The sequence below is a fragment of the Miscanthus floridulus genome, chromosome 2 (genome assembly GCF_019320115.1).
Source record: "Miscanthus floridulus cultivar M001 chromosome 2, ASM1932011v1, whole genome shotgun sequence".
Lineage (NCBI taxonomy): Eukaryota > Viridiplantae > Streptophyta > Magnoliopsida > Poales > Poaceae > Miscanthus > Miscanthus floridulus.
Window position 1 is genome coordinate 100210687 of NC_089581.1, and position 15710 is coordinate 100226396.

Here is a 15710-nt window from a genome sequence, read left to right on the forward strand (position 1 = left end):
AGTAGAAGGCCCTCGAGCGAGGCAAGGATGAGAGGTCGACAAAGCGCTAATGGAATGGCCCTGACTGCCGCGTTAATAGCTATGTCATCTTTCCCTTCTCTTGTGTCCATTTCATTCATTTGCAGCTATCTCCTTGTCTCCCGATCCTTCATCAGATCGTGTCTCTGTTGATGGTCACTAAACACCCAATTTGACCATCAACTTTCCACCCAAATCAAGGAAAAAGAATATCACATGTGCCATATTATGTTTATAATTCACCTAGTTCCACTTGTACTTGGAAAATTTGTTTATATGCAGGAAAAATCACAAAAATGGACAAATATGAAGCATAGGAGGCAATGTGACGTGATAGGGGGGCCATGGGCCCACATGCCATGTCGACCAATGCCATGTGGTATCACCCAACGCCCTACCTAGCCTGCCACATCACTGATCCACGTGATATGCAAGGTGGCACCTCCAGGAGTCATCACCACACTTGATCCATGTCGGTTTGATCCAAGGATGGATGTTGAGCTCCCATGGATTCCTAGGTCCACCGTCATACACTTGGAGGACCAAAACTGACCTCCCAACCACCTCACCAACTGGGAAACTGACTTACCTACCATGCAACCACCATCTAGGAGCCATCTAGCACCGTTGGATGGCAAGGCAGTGGGATGGACGGTCAGCCGACGCCCCATGACGTCGCTCAATGGCCAAGTCACCCCAAACTACCGCATCTTCGCCTACAAGTACCCCCATGCCCTCTACACACTATAAAAGGGGCTGTGGTGCTTGGTGGAGATCATCACTCAGTAGCTCTCAAGCATTCCAAGTGTTCCAAGCTCTCAGAAGCTCTCCAAGAGTGGTAGCTTAGAAGTAGTAGCTAGCTAGTAGTGATAAGAGTAGAGCGAAGCTCGCCTCAGAGTCTAGAAGAGTCTTCTTGTCTAGTATAGCTCCTCTTGTAATATTTCTTTTAGCATTTACTTTATTTAATACTTTACTTTGTCAAGTACATTATTCAATAATATAGCTCTACATTGTTCAAGTCCTGTCCTACTATTGTCTATCATTAGTGAGCCTAGGTGCTTGTCCTTTGTCATTTGCATCATTATTATCTTAGTGTTTAGTTCATTCATCGTTAGTACTTGTTCTAACGTCTGGTTAGGGTGTTTCGATCTTATTTCACTAGAGCTTGGATTGAAACAATGAGTTTATAGATTAAGCATGGTGCTTAGGCTATATCTTGCCTATAGGTATGACTAGATCCCTGGATAGATTGTGGTAGTGGCAGGTGGTGACAGCCCTGACCTTCCTCTGTATTCCACCATGTTGGGTCTAGTTATTAAAATGTAGGGCTTCTTGTGCTTTGTGTTTGGTTAAATCCAACGCAAGTATGCCCCTCGTACTAAGGACGATCTCACTATCATTAAGTAACTTTTGTTGCTTAAGATTACATACTCTACTTCTTACACTTAGCTATGCTACACTTCTAGTTACCTCTGTTTGTGTGATCAAAACCCTTTTATCTTTTTCCATCCATCATCCAGACTAACCTCATCACCCCCGTGTTGCTAAACCTACCTAGTCTACCTAGCCACATTTCCTAACATGCCGAACCACCTTCCTTTGGGAAAATATAAATTCGACACTTGGTTCTCACCAAGCAAAGTGCTACACGATAGTTCTATGTGCTTGCGGAATCCCCTTTCCTATATACACATACGAACCATCAACAATCATTTCTAGCGCCATTGCTAGGGATACAAACCTGGTAGCGACGTTAAGAAGTGTTAACAGTCTGCTAGCCGCATGACGGTATGGGGCCCCCAGAAGGGGTGTCGCCGAGGTTCTAAGGTGGCCCACCGAGCTTCAAGGCCGCCCGAAGCATCCAAAAGTGTTAGGGAAGTTCACAGTCATGCACCAGAGGCCTTACCCAAGCGCTCAGAAGAGAAACCTACCGACTATCAGATGTTGACCAAGTATCGACCTCAAGCCGCTCATGGTGACCCAACGAGGGAGGTAGCGAGCTCCCGAGCACTGATAGACGGGCTCAGGAACTATACGAGTGGCTCGGTCAAGAAGCCGAGGATCTCCCCTTTGGGGGACATGACCAGGGCACGCAACAACCATAAACCTGGGGTTCTCACGGACTCACTCGCTAGCAGCATGGGCACGACAATCTTGGCCACCGAGGCCATTATCATAATAGCCCATCCCAATGAGGGACCTAAGTCTGTGAGCATGACTCGTGAGCAATGAGATTACAAACAAAAGTAATTTCATTTCACTACATGGGAACGACCCGATTACAATATAAAATAGCAAAAACCGCTGTATTTACAAAGTGTTGGCGCCATGTCCGGGCCTTGACAAAGGCCCACCGGTGACCGGCAAGCAAGTGACCTAACCTCCCCCCTCTCAAGGTCAGCACGCTAGACAAGGGAGGAGGTCAGGGCTCCTATCCAAGAGCATGGTGAGCCACCGGTAGGAGGGTCAAAGCAAACAAAGAAGAGGTAGAGATCTCCCAGCTACACCTTGGAGATTGGCCCGACCTCAGCTGCCCGAGCACTTCGAAGAGCACAGCGTCCGGCCCGACCACGAGCTCAGTCAGACGATCGGGGGCCCACGAGTGGCAATATGGAGCTCAGGAACCCCTGAGCCCCACAGGTGCCCCGAAGCCTACTGGTGTCACCGTGTCGCCCCCGTGCGCCTGCTATTGGTGGTCCTAAACTCACACTTTTAACCACCAACATCTATATAAAAACAACTCAAATGGGCACCAAACTTAGAATGAGGGGTTACAACTCATAAAGTTCCACTAGCTTTGGTGAATTACATTTTCTAGGGTGACTTATATAAAAAGCATAGAAATATGACCAAGAATACGCAATCACGCAAAGCGCATTTCCATCCTTCACATAGCAAAAGAGGAGAAGGCCAACTTACCTCACAAACCTGGGCCTAACACACACATGGCTACACTCTAGGCCCATCAAGAAATCACCCCCATCGAAGGTGGTGCGCCCGCACCCCCCTACCACCTGTCAGGCCCACCCTTCGAGAGGTGGTACATTAATTGCAACTAAGGTCGGTTGTAGTGGGGGTTACCAAAAATACGCAGCAAACCGACCTTGGCGAAGCTATATAAGGAAGGGGAGGCCTCCTCATTTCACAACAACACACCAAGGGAGAGAGCACCACACTTGAGCATTACTCCAAGGCTTAGGCCATAGCTAGTAGACTTGGTTTGAAAGAGATGAGAGGGAGAGTACAGGGAAGAGCCAGACTTGTCGGTGTCTCCCCAACTTGTACCTCAGCGAACACGAGCATTGTATCTCAACGGGTATCTTAGTAAGTGTCCGTGATTCTTATGATCACAAGTCTTTTGATTAGTTAAGCTATACTCATATTTGCTTGCGGGTTCATCGTCCGTTCCCGTGGTGGATGCTCTAGTAGAGGGTCCTAATAAAGACGGATAACCCTACGCGTATGCTAGAGTAGTAGTCGATAGCGAAGACATGGTGTCTAGGCTAGAGGCTACCTTCATTTGCCTCATACTCCATGGTTGAGGGGTAGGCGGTAGATGGTGACAACCCTATCCGTCCCTCGTAATCCCCCATGTCTAGGTACGGCGTAGAGCTGGAGGCCGTTATCGCTTGGCAGACCAGGTGTAAGCCGGTGCCCAAAGTAAGCAAGGTGTAGAGTTTATCTATTCTTAGACCCTAAGCCATATGAATCCTTCTCTACCCTTATCAGCTATCCTTGTGTTGTCCTTGGATGAATTAACTAGAAGCAATACCTTCGTTCCCAGTGGAAATACGATACCCTGAATACTTCCAGGTGAAAGCTACAACGGTAATTTTGTACGCTTGCGGATTAATTTCTGTAGACGTTAAGAAATACGAACAGTGTTAGAACAGGCCAGCCATATGAAGCCCAGGGCTTCTTTGGCTCCATGATATCACCACGGTTCGCATAGCGCCATTGCAAGACCCTCCTAGACTCCGGCGCATGTAGACCATAGGCTTAACCCCCCAAACCGCCATGTACCCGACCTATCTCGATATATAAGGGGTAAGGTCGGATCCTAGAGGGGGAGGATGATCCCCGACAAATCATTCCATTCCTCATTGATCCGCTCCTGCTCAGCACCAAGAGTAGGGCAATCCAAAGAGGGGCATCAAGAGCTCCTCCACCACACCCGTCGTCTTCCTCCTCTCTGATGAGGGGAAAGCTCCACCAGTGGCGAATTAACCTTAGGATTAGCACCGAGCTAACCCCCTACCAAATCACTCTCTATCTCCTATACACTCTATTGTAACCCCCTGATTTTGGGTGCTCTTGAGTATAAGGATCATCAGTTGTTAGACATAGGGCATCGATTAGCCCAAACCAGGATAAACCGTTGCTTCCTCTCTGTGATTCTTATGTTCTAGAGTCCACCCGAGCCACCAGAGACACGTACTCTGACACCAACTCGAACAACAATGCTTGCCACGGTTCCGACCCCACGACAACTACATATCATACACTCACCCAATGCACCTTCGCAGTTGAGTTCTAGAACAAGTTCTAAACTTTCACGGGGATTAAGCTACCAAAGCTTTGTCCTAGGACATGGGCATGAGACCTGATGGATGACTCCATATGTCCAGAGGGAGATAGAGTCATCATCATGTGTGTTATGTGGTCCCTTTGGCGAAGCATGAATGACCGCCAACACGACAAGACGCCTATTGATCCAGGTGCAGCTATGGACTGGGCACTCGAGGCGTGCTATCAACCGCGGGGCGGTAAACAAAGAGATGCCGGGCGAGCAACGATGCCGAACATGCACTGGCGACCACCGGAGGAGGGCTCTCTAAAGATCAATGTTGATAGGGCTTACCTCCAGGAGTCAAACACGGGTGCAATAGGGGCGGTGTTGCGGGACAGCAATGGGATTTTAATGGCTGCATCAGCGCACTGGATGGATTCGCTAGGCTCAGCTCTCCTTGCAGAAGCAGAGACATTCAGAGATGGCGTGCTGCTCATACCACAATGTACCATGGAGCACATCTTAGTAGAGATTAATTCGCATGCAAGAACTGGCCTTGCTGTGGAAGAATAGACGAACGAACCGGTCAGAGATCTCTGCAATCCTAGAGGAAGTTGAGGAGATAGCTTCAAATTTCTTTTCTTTCCAGGTTATCCATACGAGAAGATTGGCGAATTTTGCAGCTCATTTGTGCGCCCAACATGCTACATCTTTGTTAGATAATTTTGTTTGGTCTTTACCTCCTAGCTATTTGCAGCAATGTCTGCAATTCGATTGTAATGACGCTGTTTATTGAATGAAGCGAGAGTTCCCCGAAAAAATAACAAGTGCAATCAACTTTGCACATCAAGAACAGGAATATTGTGCTGTGTTGCCAGACGAGGAACAGTGGGCAGCAAAGACCAAGTCATGGCAACCGTAGTGGCTTGGGCTCGGCCAGGCCTGACACAGCCGTTGGCAGGTCTTCGGCATCTAGCACGGCCAGGCCAGACACAGTCGCGGCCTGGCCTGGGGCAGGCGCGACCACGCTTGGAGCTGTCACGGCTAGGCCTAGGGCCAGCGTGGCCAGGCCAGGCTTGTCCGGTGCAGCCAAGCCTGGAACTGGCGAGGCCAGGCCGGGGTCGGCCGACGCGGCAACAGCTAGGGCGGGCACGGCTAGGACGGCGTTGTGCGTGGCCATGGCGACGTGGCCGCGTCCAGGGCAAGGGGGGTGGCCGTCCAGGTCGTCGGGTCCTTCCATGGCTGCCGCGTCTCCGTCGAGGAAGGTCGGGAAGGGCGGCACGCTTTGTATCTTTGGGGGCTATGGCGGAGAAAGGCTGAGCGGGCATAACCAGCGCCCAGGGACAGGACAATTTCACAGAAGGGCAAATACGTCCATTCAATTGACAAATACATGAAAGAATACTAAAAAAGAGAGAAAATACACATATAATGACAAGAAAATCAAGTGTCCCATGTTTGGCGGCCTATTTTTGCGAAGTCGATGATACAAATGGCGAAACTGCGAAGCACAACGATTAAAGTCCCAAATATGCACTTCATTTAATCGCCGCTATTATTCCACTGTTACCTTTAAGGACACTTTAGCTCTACTAAATACCGTTATTTGGCTAGCTGTCAAAACTTTTTAGTATTGCTAACTCTGACAAAGAAAATATTCGTTTTTTTTACTTTATTACATGACTATAGTCACTTAATTATCATTGTCTTCTTTACTTAATACAAATGATGTAATGGCCTCGTTCGTTTGTCTTAAAAATGGCTTGTTCGGCTTCTTTTTTTAGCCGGAACAGTATTTTTCTCTCACAACAATTCAGTCGGAATAGTGTTTTTCAGCCAGTTTCAGCCAAGTTTCAGACCAGCGAATGGGGCCAATGAACCAATAAAATTATAGAGTTATTTATTGCTGAATGAATACAAATGTTGATTATATTCATTAGTACGTTAATTGATTGAATGACTAAAGTAATGAATACGTAGATATGTTCGCCTAGAGCAGTGAATATGTATTACAGTTTTTGTGTTTATGAAATTTTCTCGTTTTCCAAATATTTGTGCAGAATTGGTTCAAACTTTCTATGTTTCTTTAAAACCGTTAAATAAAATAACTTCTACTACGGACGTGTTTGGTTCAGATTCTACAAAGTGTTTCTGCTACCCAAAATAACAGAACGCCAAGTAAACGAGTGTCACGTGAAGGCGATTTTTCAGAAACAGCTACTATTGTGTAGTACAATTTTTACAGTAACTTGGACCGTAATTTCAACTTTCTATTTCTCTAAACAGGTGGAAATAGAGAGGCATTTTATAACTGTTTCAAAAGAGATAAAGAGAAGGGATAGATTTCATAGTTATTTCAAAGAAAAACAACTTATAACTTTTTCACAACACATAACTCACAACAGCTTTATTTTCCATAGACATAGCTTACAATAGCTTTTTTCACAGCACATAGCTCACAATAACTTTTTCACGGCTTATAGATAAACCAAACAGATCATATACCGCACGTGCAACAACAAGAACCAAAGAAGAACATGAGCAGTCAATCGATAATATCGCACCACGTATACCTTCATCGAGCATAGGAACCGAGTATGTAGGGCCTTGTTTAGATACCCTCAAAATTCCAAGTTTTTTCACTTTTTCTCCATTACATTAATTTTTAGCTGTTTGCATGGAACATTAAATGTAGGTAAAAAATAACTAATTGTACAGTTTAGTTGGAAATCATGAGATGAATCTTTTGAGCTTAGTTGATCCACGATTGGACAATATTTACCAAATAAGACGAAAGTGCTACTATTCATCGATTTGAAATTTTTTTCAATCTAAACAAGGCCTAGGTTCAGTTATTCGGCGCCAAAACCGATGCCGCCGCGCTCCGCCTCATCATGGTATACTTGATCAGCCTGCCGTAGTCTGGCAGGGCCACCTTGGCCGCGTCAAGCGAGGCGAAGTGCTCGGCCCAGGCCGCCAGGAGTGGGGTAATGGCGGCGTCGAGGAACTTGATGTTGACGCCGAGGCTGCCGAACAGTGCCTCGGTTGCGCGCACCCACACGAGGAGGCCGCCCAGCGCGACATCCACGTACCCGACGCTGTCGCCGCCGAAGAAGCGTTTGCCCTTGGAGCATTGCGCCAGCGCGCCCTCCAAGGTCACCACCGCCGCGAGCATCTGCTTCACCAACTCGCTCATCTCCTCACGTGCCCTGGTGCCGTCAAGCAGTAGGACCCAGGGCTGCACGACCTGCATGCGCACGCAAGCAAAAACGTCATCAGTTGAGTCTGCAGCGTGCAGCCGGCGGTGAATGGAAACAATCTGCACGTACGCATCATCAGTTCAGAATATATATATACATATATATACATACATATATATATATATATACATATATATACATACATATATATACATACATATATATATATATATATATATATATATATATATATATATATATATATATATATAGGACGTCGATAAGATAACCTTGGTCTCGATAAAGGTGGCCCAGAACCGAGCGATGGCACGTTCGTAGGGGTCAGAGGGGAGGAGGGACGGCCCAGCGTCGGGGAATGCCTCCTCAAGATAGTTGACGATGATCATGGACTCGCATAGAACCTTGCCCTTGTGGAATAGCACGGGGACCTTCTTGTGGACGGGGTTGCTCTCAAGGAGGAGCTGGCTCTTGTTGTTGATGACGTCCTCCTCCTCCATGTACTCGTAGCTCAAGCCCTTGAGGTGGAGTGCAAGCATCACTCGGGATCCGAACGGGCTGAACCAAGTGTTGAGAAGCTTCAGCTCATCGCCTCCACCTGCCATTTCCTCCTGCGTGTTGATTTTTGCTGTATGTTGATGTGTTTGTTTCCTCGCCGTGTGAGTGTGATGTGATTCGAGCGACGACGTTCAAGCGAATAGTGGTATATATAGTATAGAGCTTGGCATGCATTGGTTACTCCGTCCGTCGTTTCAGGCTTGGAGCGACTTCGTTCTATGGGCAAACGTTGTTTAGAATATATAATCTTATGCGAATATCTGCCAATCTCTGGTAGTGGCGCATTGATTGTGAATCGTGCAAACCACTACTGGTAGTGGCGCATTGATTTGGTTTGGAATCATTGACACTGGCCCTGTTCGGCTTACCCTATATTCGGCTTGTTCGGCTTCTTTTTTCAGTCGGAACAGTATTTTTCTCTCACAACAATTCAGCCAGAACAGTGTTTTTCAGCCAGTTTCAGCCAAGTTTCAGACAAGCGAACGGGGCCACTGAAGGCCGGCCGGCTGGGCATACAGTATATATCCAGTGGCGGACCCAGGATTTGGCTAAGACTAGGGCCAAATCTTAGCGGCCAAAAACCCAAAGCTACAGCATAGTCTATAGACCATATGTATGTCACAGAAAACAATTATTCTCAAGCAAAGTTTGCAAGAAAAGTTCTTCAACTATACAATTAATAGCTAAGAAATATCTTGTATACTGTAATGAGAAATTAGAATCAAATGGTTGAAATTGGAAACTTGGAAATTAGAAATTTGGAATTAAATCAGTTTCAGATCCAAACGACCAAACCTATTGCAACTTGCAAGGAAGGAGGGCAGGAGGCTCACCGGTCAGGGTCAGCCGGTCAGCTGACATCAGGGGGGCCCCTGACACCCGGCTGACTGGCTAAGGAACAGAGGAAGGAGCCGCCGGCCGCGCCGCCAGTCCGCCACGGAGCGCACAGCGGAGGGGCGAGGCTGCGCCGCCGGCCGCCGTGGAGTGCTAGAGCCGGAGCGTGGAGGCCGGATGGCGGAGGCGGAGCGGAGGGCCGGTGGGCATAGGCTGCCGGCTGGCCGGCTGGGTGCAGGGCGCGCCGGTGCGCACTGGCGGAGCCGCCGGCCGTGGAACAGCGGTCATGACTCCCCTGCGCCTACGCAACTCGCAAGGCCGAGCAGCTCTCTGTGACTCTATCTCCGTTGCTCGCTTGGGCTGCCTGTGTTGTTGGATTGCTCGATGGAATGATGGGCCAAAAAAACTGAAGATTTGCTCCCTTGTTACATGGGCCGCGACTAGGGCCATGGCCTGGGCTGCCCTAGTGCTGTGTCCGCCCCGTATATATCCTTGATATTATGCTCCATATGTAGTAATTAAGAGCAGTAGCATGCAGATGAGTGGTAGAGATAATTATTAGTATAGTTTTCTAATTGAAACAGAAATAGTGGCAAAATGATTAAGAAATGATATATTAATTACTAGTAGATCGTTGACCTGATTTGCTGATAGAGATCCGATTCAATCATTAAGTACTTACATTGATCCATACGAATAAGAGTCTCTAGATCATGCAAATTGCCGATTCTTAATCATGCATATCACTAGTAGATCGCTTGCTGATGCAAATTGAAGGCTGCCAGGGCATCCATCAGATCGATGCCGAACCCACGTTTGTCCCTCTCATCCGTGCCCAACCCAGGAAATATGGGATAGTTTCCGTACTTGCTAATTTAATATGAACACACCTGTGGAAACTATGCTTCCAATGAATAGTTTCTACAAATAAAATATTCATCCAATCATATATATCATCTCTCTCATAGCATCTACCAATCAAATATCTTTGTGTCTCGGTTTTCCAGTAGACATGGTTTCCCATATAAGAAACCATTTCCTTCTTGTTCCGCAACAACAACAGTGACACATCAGCGTTTTGCTTAGCTAGCACACTAATTAATAGCTATAGAAACCATCTAATTTTTGGGTTGGAATTGTCATGAGTGGAGGGTTTCATACAGTGCTACCAACCTTATTTTCACCAATGGCATTTTGACCGTCGGTTCTTCCAGAACTGGCAGTGATAATGTTTCATAGCCGGTTGGATGTAGTGGTGCGAAAAAACTGATGGTGAAAATTGTTTTCACCTCCAGGTAGACATATGACCGTACAACAAATACCGTAGTGGTTATCACCACTGGATCATACGCCGACCCAATGGTACAGTAAATTTTGGAATATTTTAATGAGAGAAATTGGAAAAATCCAGAATTCCAAACAGTTTTCACCATTGGTTTTTCGCCCACTACACCACGCACTTACAAATAGGCGATGGTAAAAATGTTCAATACCATTTTTGATGGTAGACAGGTGCAGTGGCCATTTGAGCTGGCAATGAAAATTGCTCACTGTCGGCTCCGCAGAAGATCTAGCGGTGAACCACTGGCTCAAAGAGAAATTGAGTTCCACCTACTATGATCTAGCAATGAATACTGTTTTCACCAAATGTTCGTCGTATGATCCAGCAGTGAAAACTGCTAGATCAAAAGTCCCTTTTCTCTCCTCGGCTTCATCACTCGCTCTAATTGTTTACCCGTGACTCCCGCCCTTCCTTCACCATTCGTGTGTCTGTTTTTCACCAAGTTGCTTGTGGAGGCTCGCAATTCTCAAAGGGTGCACACCACATCCTTGTTCTATGGTTTGTAGCTAACAACCCTTTATATTTCTAGCTTGTTCCTTGGCTTTACTCTCCAGTTTGGCAACTCCAGTGCCCACCAGAGATCTACATGAGCACATCTCTCGAACCATTTTCAAATGGCTAACTCCCAAATGGTGTCCAACAAGACCACCAACACCTTTAACACTGAGGTAGCATTTTCAAAATATTTCGTAAAGGTTTTCTCTTGCTTCCTTTCCATGCCACTCAATCTAAATGAAGTTTCAAGTTAGATCTCAACTAGTGGCACTAGATAACCGATTAGCAAAAACTCATTTGCTCCTCTTAATAGTAAGGCTATCTATCATAAACCCGGCCAAGTACTTCTCTACTCAACCTTAGGTCGGTGAAATGAAATGTCCTACGGGCATACCTTTGTCTTGCACACATTTTCATTTCATCTCCATGTTGGTGATGCCTACGAGCATCCACTCTCCAACTCATCACCTTCCAATTATTGAATAGGTGTGTGTGGACCAACCTTTGCCACTTGACTATTGTCCATGCAATGAAGCTCCTCCATCTTTTCTTTCATCAAGCCACTTGGCATCTACATTGCCAACATATTTGGCTCCTCGTCTTCACTCTATTAAGCCACTTGATTTTTTTCACTGTGATTGATCTTCATGAATGATATGATCCACTCCATAGCTTCACATGGACTTCATAGTCCATTGACCTTAGCCAGCTTGCTCTTCTCCATTGTATTTGATGATACGACATCAACTGAGAGACGTGTCTCTGGTATGAGTCCCATCAGAGACGCACCATAATTCACCGGTGTCTCTAATTAGAGGAGTTCCCATCATAGACGAGATTAAACAACCAATGCCTCTAATGTGGATCCCATCACAGACCCATCTCAATCAATTTGCATTTCTATTGAAATGGGATGCCACCAAAGATGCGGTTAAACAGTATGCATCTTTGATGTGATCTTGAACAACCTCATTAGACACATAGGATTCACTGCACATCTTTGATTATTTGAACCCCATGTACGCATCTTCTAAAGTGCATCTCTGAAGTGGTCGACCTAGAGTGCCATTATTGTTCTTTCAACTCGTGTCATGTTGATCTTGTTCTAGTAGCACACGTGCGTTCTAGTGCTGCTGCTGCCCGCCTCATCACCTTAGCTATCTTGCTTGATCCATCTTTGTGGTTGCGCCCCACCTATCTCATGAGTTACCCTCCTCGACCTACAGCACCCCCTCTGACCACGCAGAGCTATTGGAACATGTGGCACGGAGCCACCAATTGTGCCATGGCGACATAGCATTAGAATTTAGAAGGCAAGAGCTTCTGTGTGGTTGCCGGTCACATCTCAACCCTAGCTCCGCCATATCCAGATTCACTATTTGCATCACTGGATGCACTAAGGCATGGCTCACCTCAGGTGAGAGTTGCATGCTGTGCAAGTTCACTGCTTGCATGCCCAAGTTCTACCCAATCCAAGTTGCTTCATCTAAGAAAAAAGTTGGCAAGGTGTTTGGTTTGAGAAATAAGTAAGTCCATCATCTTCTCACACTTCGTTTTTACTTGATTTTTGAAATGTAATGAGTTGATTCATCATCACATCATTCCTCATAAACTAATATATAATTAATACTATTACGTGCGAGAAATGAAGTTGTTCCTCTAAATTTGAATAATAATAAACTTATGCTACACCACCTCATCTAGTAGTATAATAGTAATTCCTCAAATCAAACACCCTATAGATATGGCGATTGTCTCCAATAGGTGACCCATAAGGGCACCTAAATCCAAAATAGGTCTCTGACACTATTAGATCAGCCTTCAACAGAGTACCTATATAGAAGACCTATTTTGGGTGCCAGGAGAGGCATAACCTAAATCTGAGTATCCTCTCTTCTGAAGACCCATTTACAGAAAGGGTTCTCTTTTGGGTCTTGTTATTGGAGAAAACAAAAAATATGTATTAAACCCTTTGTCTATAGCGCTACCCAAACATAGAATGGATCTCTTATTTTAGGTGCCGCTGTCGCAGATAGTCTAGGTGCCTACAAAATCATGCAGATAAGTAGTAGTGGCGCGTTGGCTTGGTTTGGAATCGTGAACATTGAAGGCCGGGCTGGGCCTATATCCTCCATATGCTCCACGCAAGAGGAATCATATCTTTGAAGAAATAAATTAATATTAGTTTATTAATAGTGATTTATTTATAAATGAGTTAAATGTACCGTAGATCCATTAATTTGTGGTGGTGTGTCATCTAGGTCCATCAACTTTCAAACTGTATTTTTTGTCCATTAATTTTTAATGGTGTGTCATCCAGGTCCATCAACTATCAAACTGCATTTTTGGTCCATTAATTTTTGGTGGTGTGTCATCCAGGTCCATCAACTTTTAAATTGCATTTTTGGATCCCTAAACTTTTTAACTGGTTCACCATAGGTCTGTACCCCTTCGTTTAGCGAATATATCGGACATGGCACGCCAAATAAGCAGCCACCGTGGAGTAGGTGATGAGTCCATAGCTCCTCAAGATGTTCATGGAGACTTGTCTAGCAATAATTCAAATGTAGCAGCTGGTAATTTGTTAATATCCTCTGGTCTTAAATTTAGGACTATTATTTTTAAGGATAAATATAGTGTGGACATAGAGAAATTTACAACTGTTGGATTGTCATAAAAGATATTTTATAGAGGTGCCTTATTATTGCGTGGAAAGGAGGAGAAAATAAAGCCAACAAAATACATTAGTACTAATTCTAAAGAGGTGGAGATCATCAATGAAAATTTTCCAACGTGGTTAGCATCCTTGCCGTAGTATTTTTTTATTTCTATGCATTAGTTTCCTATCCGGTTGTGACACACAATCTTTTATCTAGCATCTAGCTTTTAGTGCCTACGTGAGTCAAATTGGTGGCTGCGTTTGGACGTGTCGTGCATGTTAGTCGAATTAGGGACTCAGGGTCAATCGGTCCTAGTTGGGCTGGTGGAGTCTGAGTTTTGTTTGGGTCAGGTGGCCTGCGTGCCTATACCCGTGGCCTTCGGCCTTGTACCGGGTAGATTAGACTGTATTTTATTGTGAAGTTTATTCCTCGTCGAGCCACTGCTCGAGAAACCCTAGATGGTGATCCCATCAGGTTCTTCATATTGAAGATTATCTCCAGATGGTGATCTCGTCCTGTACTCCATGGTGGCTACTTTTTTGGCGTGCCATGTCAGATCTATTCGCTAAACAAAGGGGTCTGGACCTACGGTGAAGCAGTTTAAAAGTTTAGGGACCTAAAAATACAATTTAAAAGTTGATAGGTCTGGATGACACCACCAAAAGTTAATGGACCCAAAAATACAGTTTGAAAGTTGATGGACCTAGATGATACACGACCAAAAGTTAATGTATCTACCGTGTATTTAACTCTTTACAAATTAACATCACATATATAGCTATAGCTGTCAGTTATGCTAGTGGTGGCTTCGTTTCCAGCGGCATGAGAAAGTTGGTGTAGCTGTTTCGCAGAGCTCCAGCTCCGGAAAAACAGCTCCAGATCTACAAATCCAGCTAGCTCCACCGTAGAGCAACTCCACCGTGGAAAAAGCGTTTGGTACAGCTCCACTCTTGTCTCTATCTCAATAGCAATTTAGGCCCGCCAGTCAGAACAAAAAAAGAAAAGAAAAAACACCTTTTTCCTCACGGCGGGTGCGGCCTTTGCGCGGACTCGTGGCGGGTGCGGCCTCGGCGGAGGGTGGGCATAGCCTCGCCGGCGAGCAGGCACGGCCTTGCCAGCGGGCAGGCGGCCTCACCAGCACGTCCTCACCAGTGGCCAGGCGAGGCCTCTCCGGGTCGCTACGTCGGGGAGCAGACGTGGCCAGCCAGGGCTCTGGTGCGGCGGTCGGCCAGGGGGTGTCCGGCGGGGCTCCGACGGATGAGCGTGGCCTCACCGGCGGGCGAGCGCGACCTCGCTGGCGGGGAGGCAGGCGGCCAACGGCGAGCCACTGCCGGGCACGACCACAGCGAGGCAGCACGCGGTGGCCGTTCGCAGACTCGCGGTGAAGAAGACTCACGGCGGGCGAAAGAGAAGAAAAAAATAGAATGAATCGGTCATTTTCGACTTACCAGTGGCAGCGGTGGGTAATTTCACTCAACTCCACGAAACTTGGATTTGGAGGTGCTCCACAAAATCTATGGATCTAGGGCAGATCCACCGTTTTTGTGGAGCAGATCTGCGTCGAAGCTGCTGGAGCTGAAACCATTTGGCTGGAAAAATCTGGAGCGAAGCTATTTTTGAGGATCTGGAGCTACGTGGAGCTCTGCCAAACATGCCCTAAGAACAATGGCATCCAGATCAGTGGTAGAGCGATATAATTATTAAACTTTTCTAAAACAGGAGGGATGAATAGTTAAATGCTTATATTAATTACTACTAGATCATTGACCTGATTTGCTTGCAAATAGAGATTCGATCACTAAGTAGTTATTGACCCTTAATATGTAGCTGTCACACATCTTGCTCGATCTGTTTTTTCATGTGGGGAGTAAGTCAGCACCAATGGAATAATGGACCGAGCATGAGTGGCGTAATTTTTTTTAAGAAAAGCGAAACGCATGGCCCATCTCAGAAAGTTTTTTTTTCAGAGAACTGTAGGATTGCTTATATATAAACTGATAGTTGTTGATCCTAATCGGTCACGCAAATTGCTGATCCTTATCTTTAATCATACATATTACTAGTAGATCGCTTGT

General features: G+C 45.9%; 1 protein-coding gene across 1 annotated transcript; it reads right to left on the reverse strand.

Moving 5' to 3' along the window:
- Positions 1 to 7376: 7376 nt before the first annotated feature.
- On the reverse strand, positions 7377 to 8351 carry LOC136539259 (probable glutathione S-transferase GSTU6). The gene is made up of 2 exons (XM_066531195.1): positions 8019 to 8351; positions 7377 to 7775 (listed from the first exon to the last, which is right to left on the reverse strand). The coding sequence occupies exons 1-2, from the start codon at positions 8349 to 8351 to the stop codon at positions 7377 to 7379; spliced, it is 732 nt and encodes a 243-aa protein (XP_066387292.1).
- Between the last annotated feature and the right edge of the window lie 7359 nt (positions 8352 to 15710).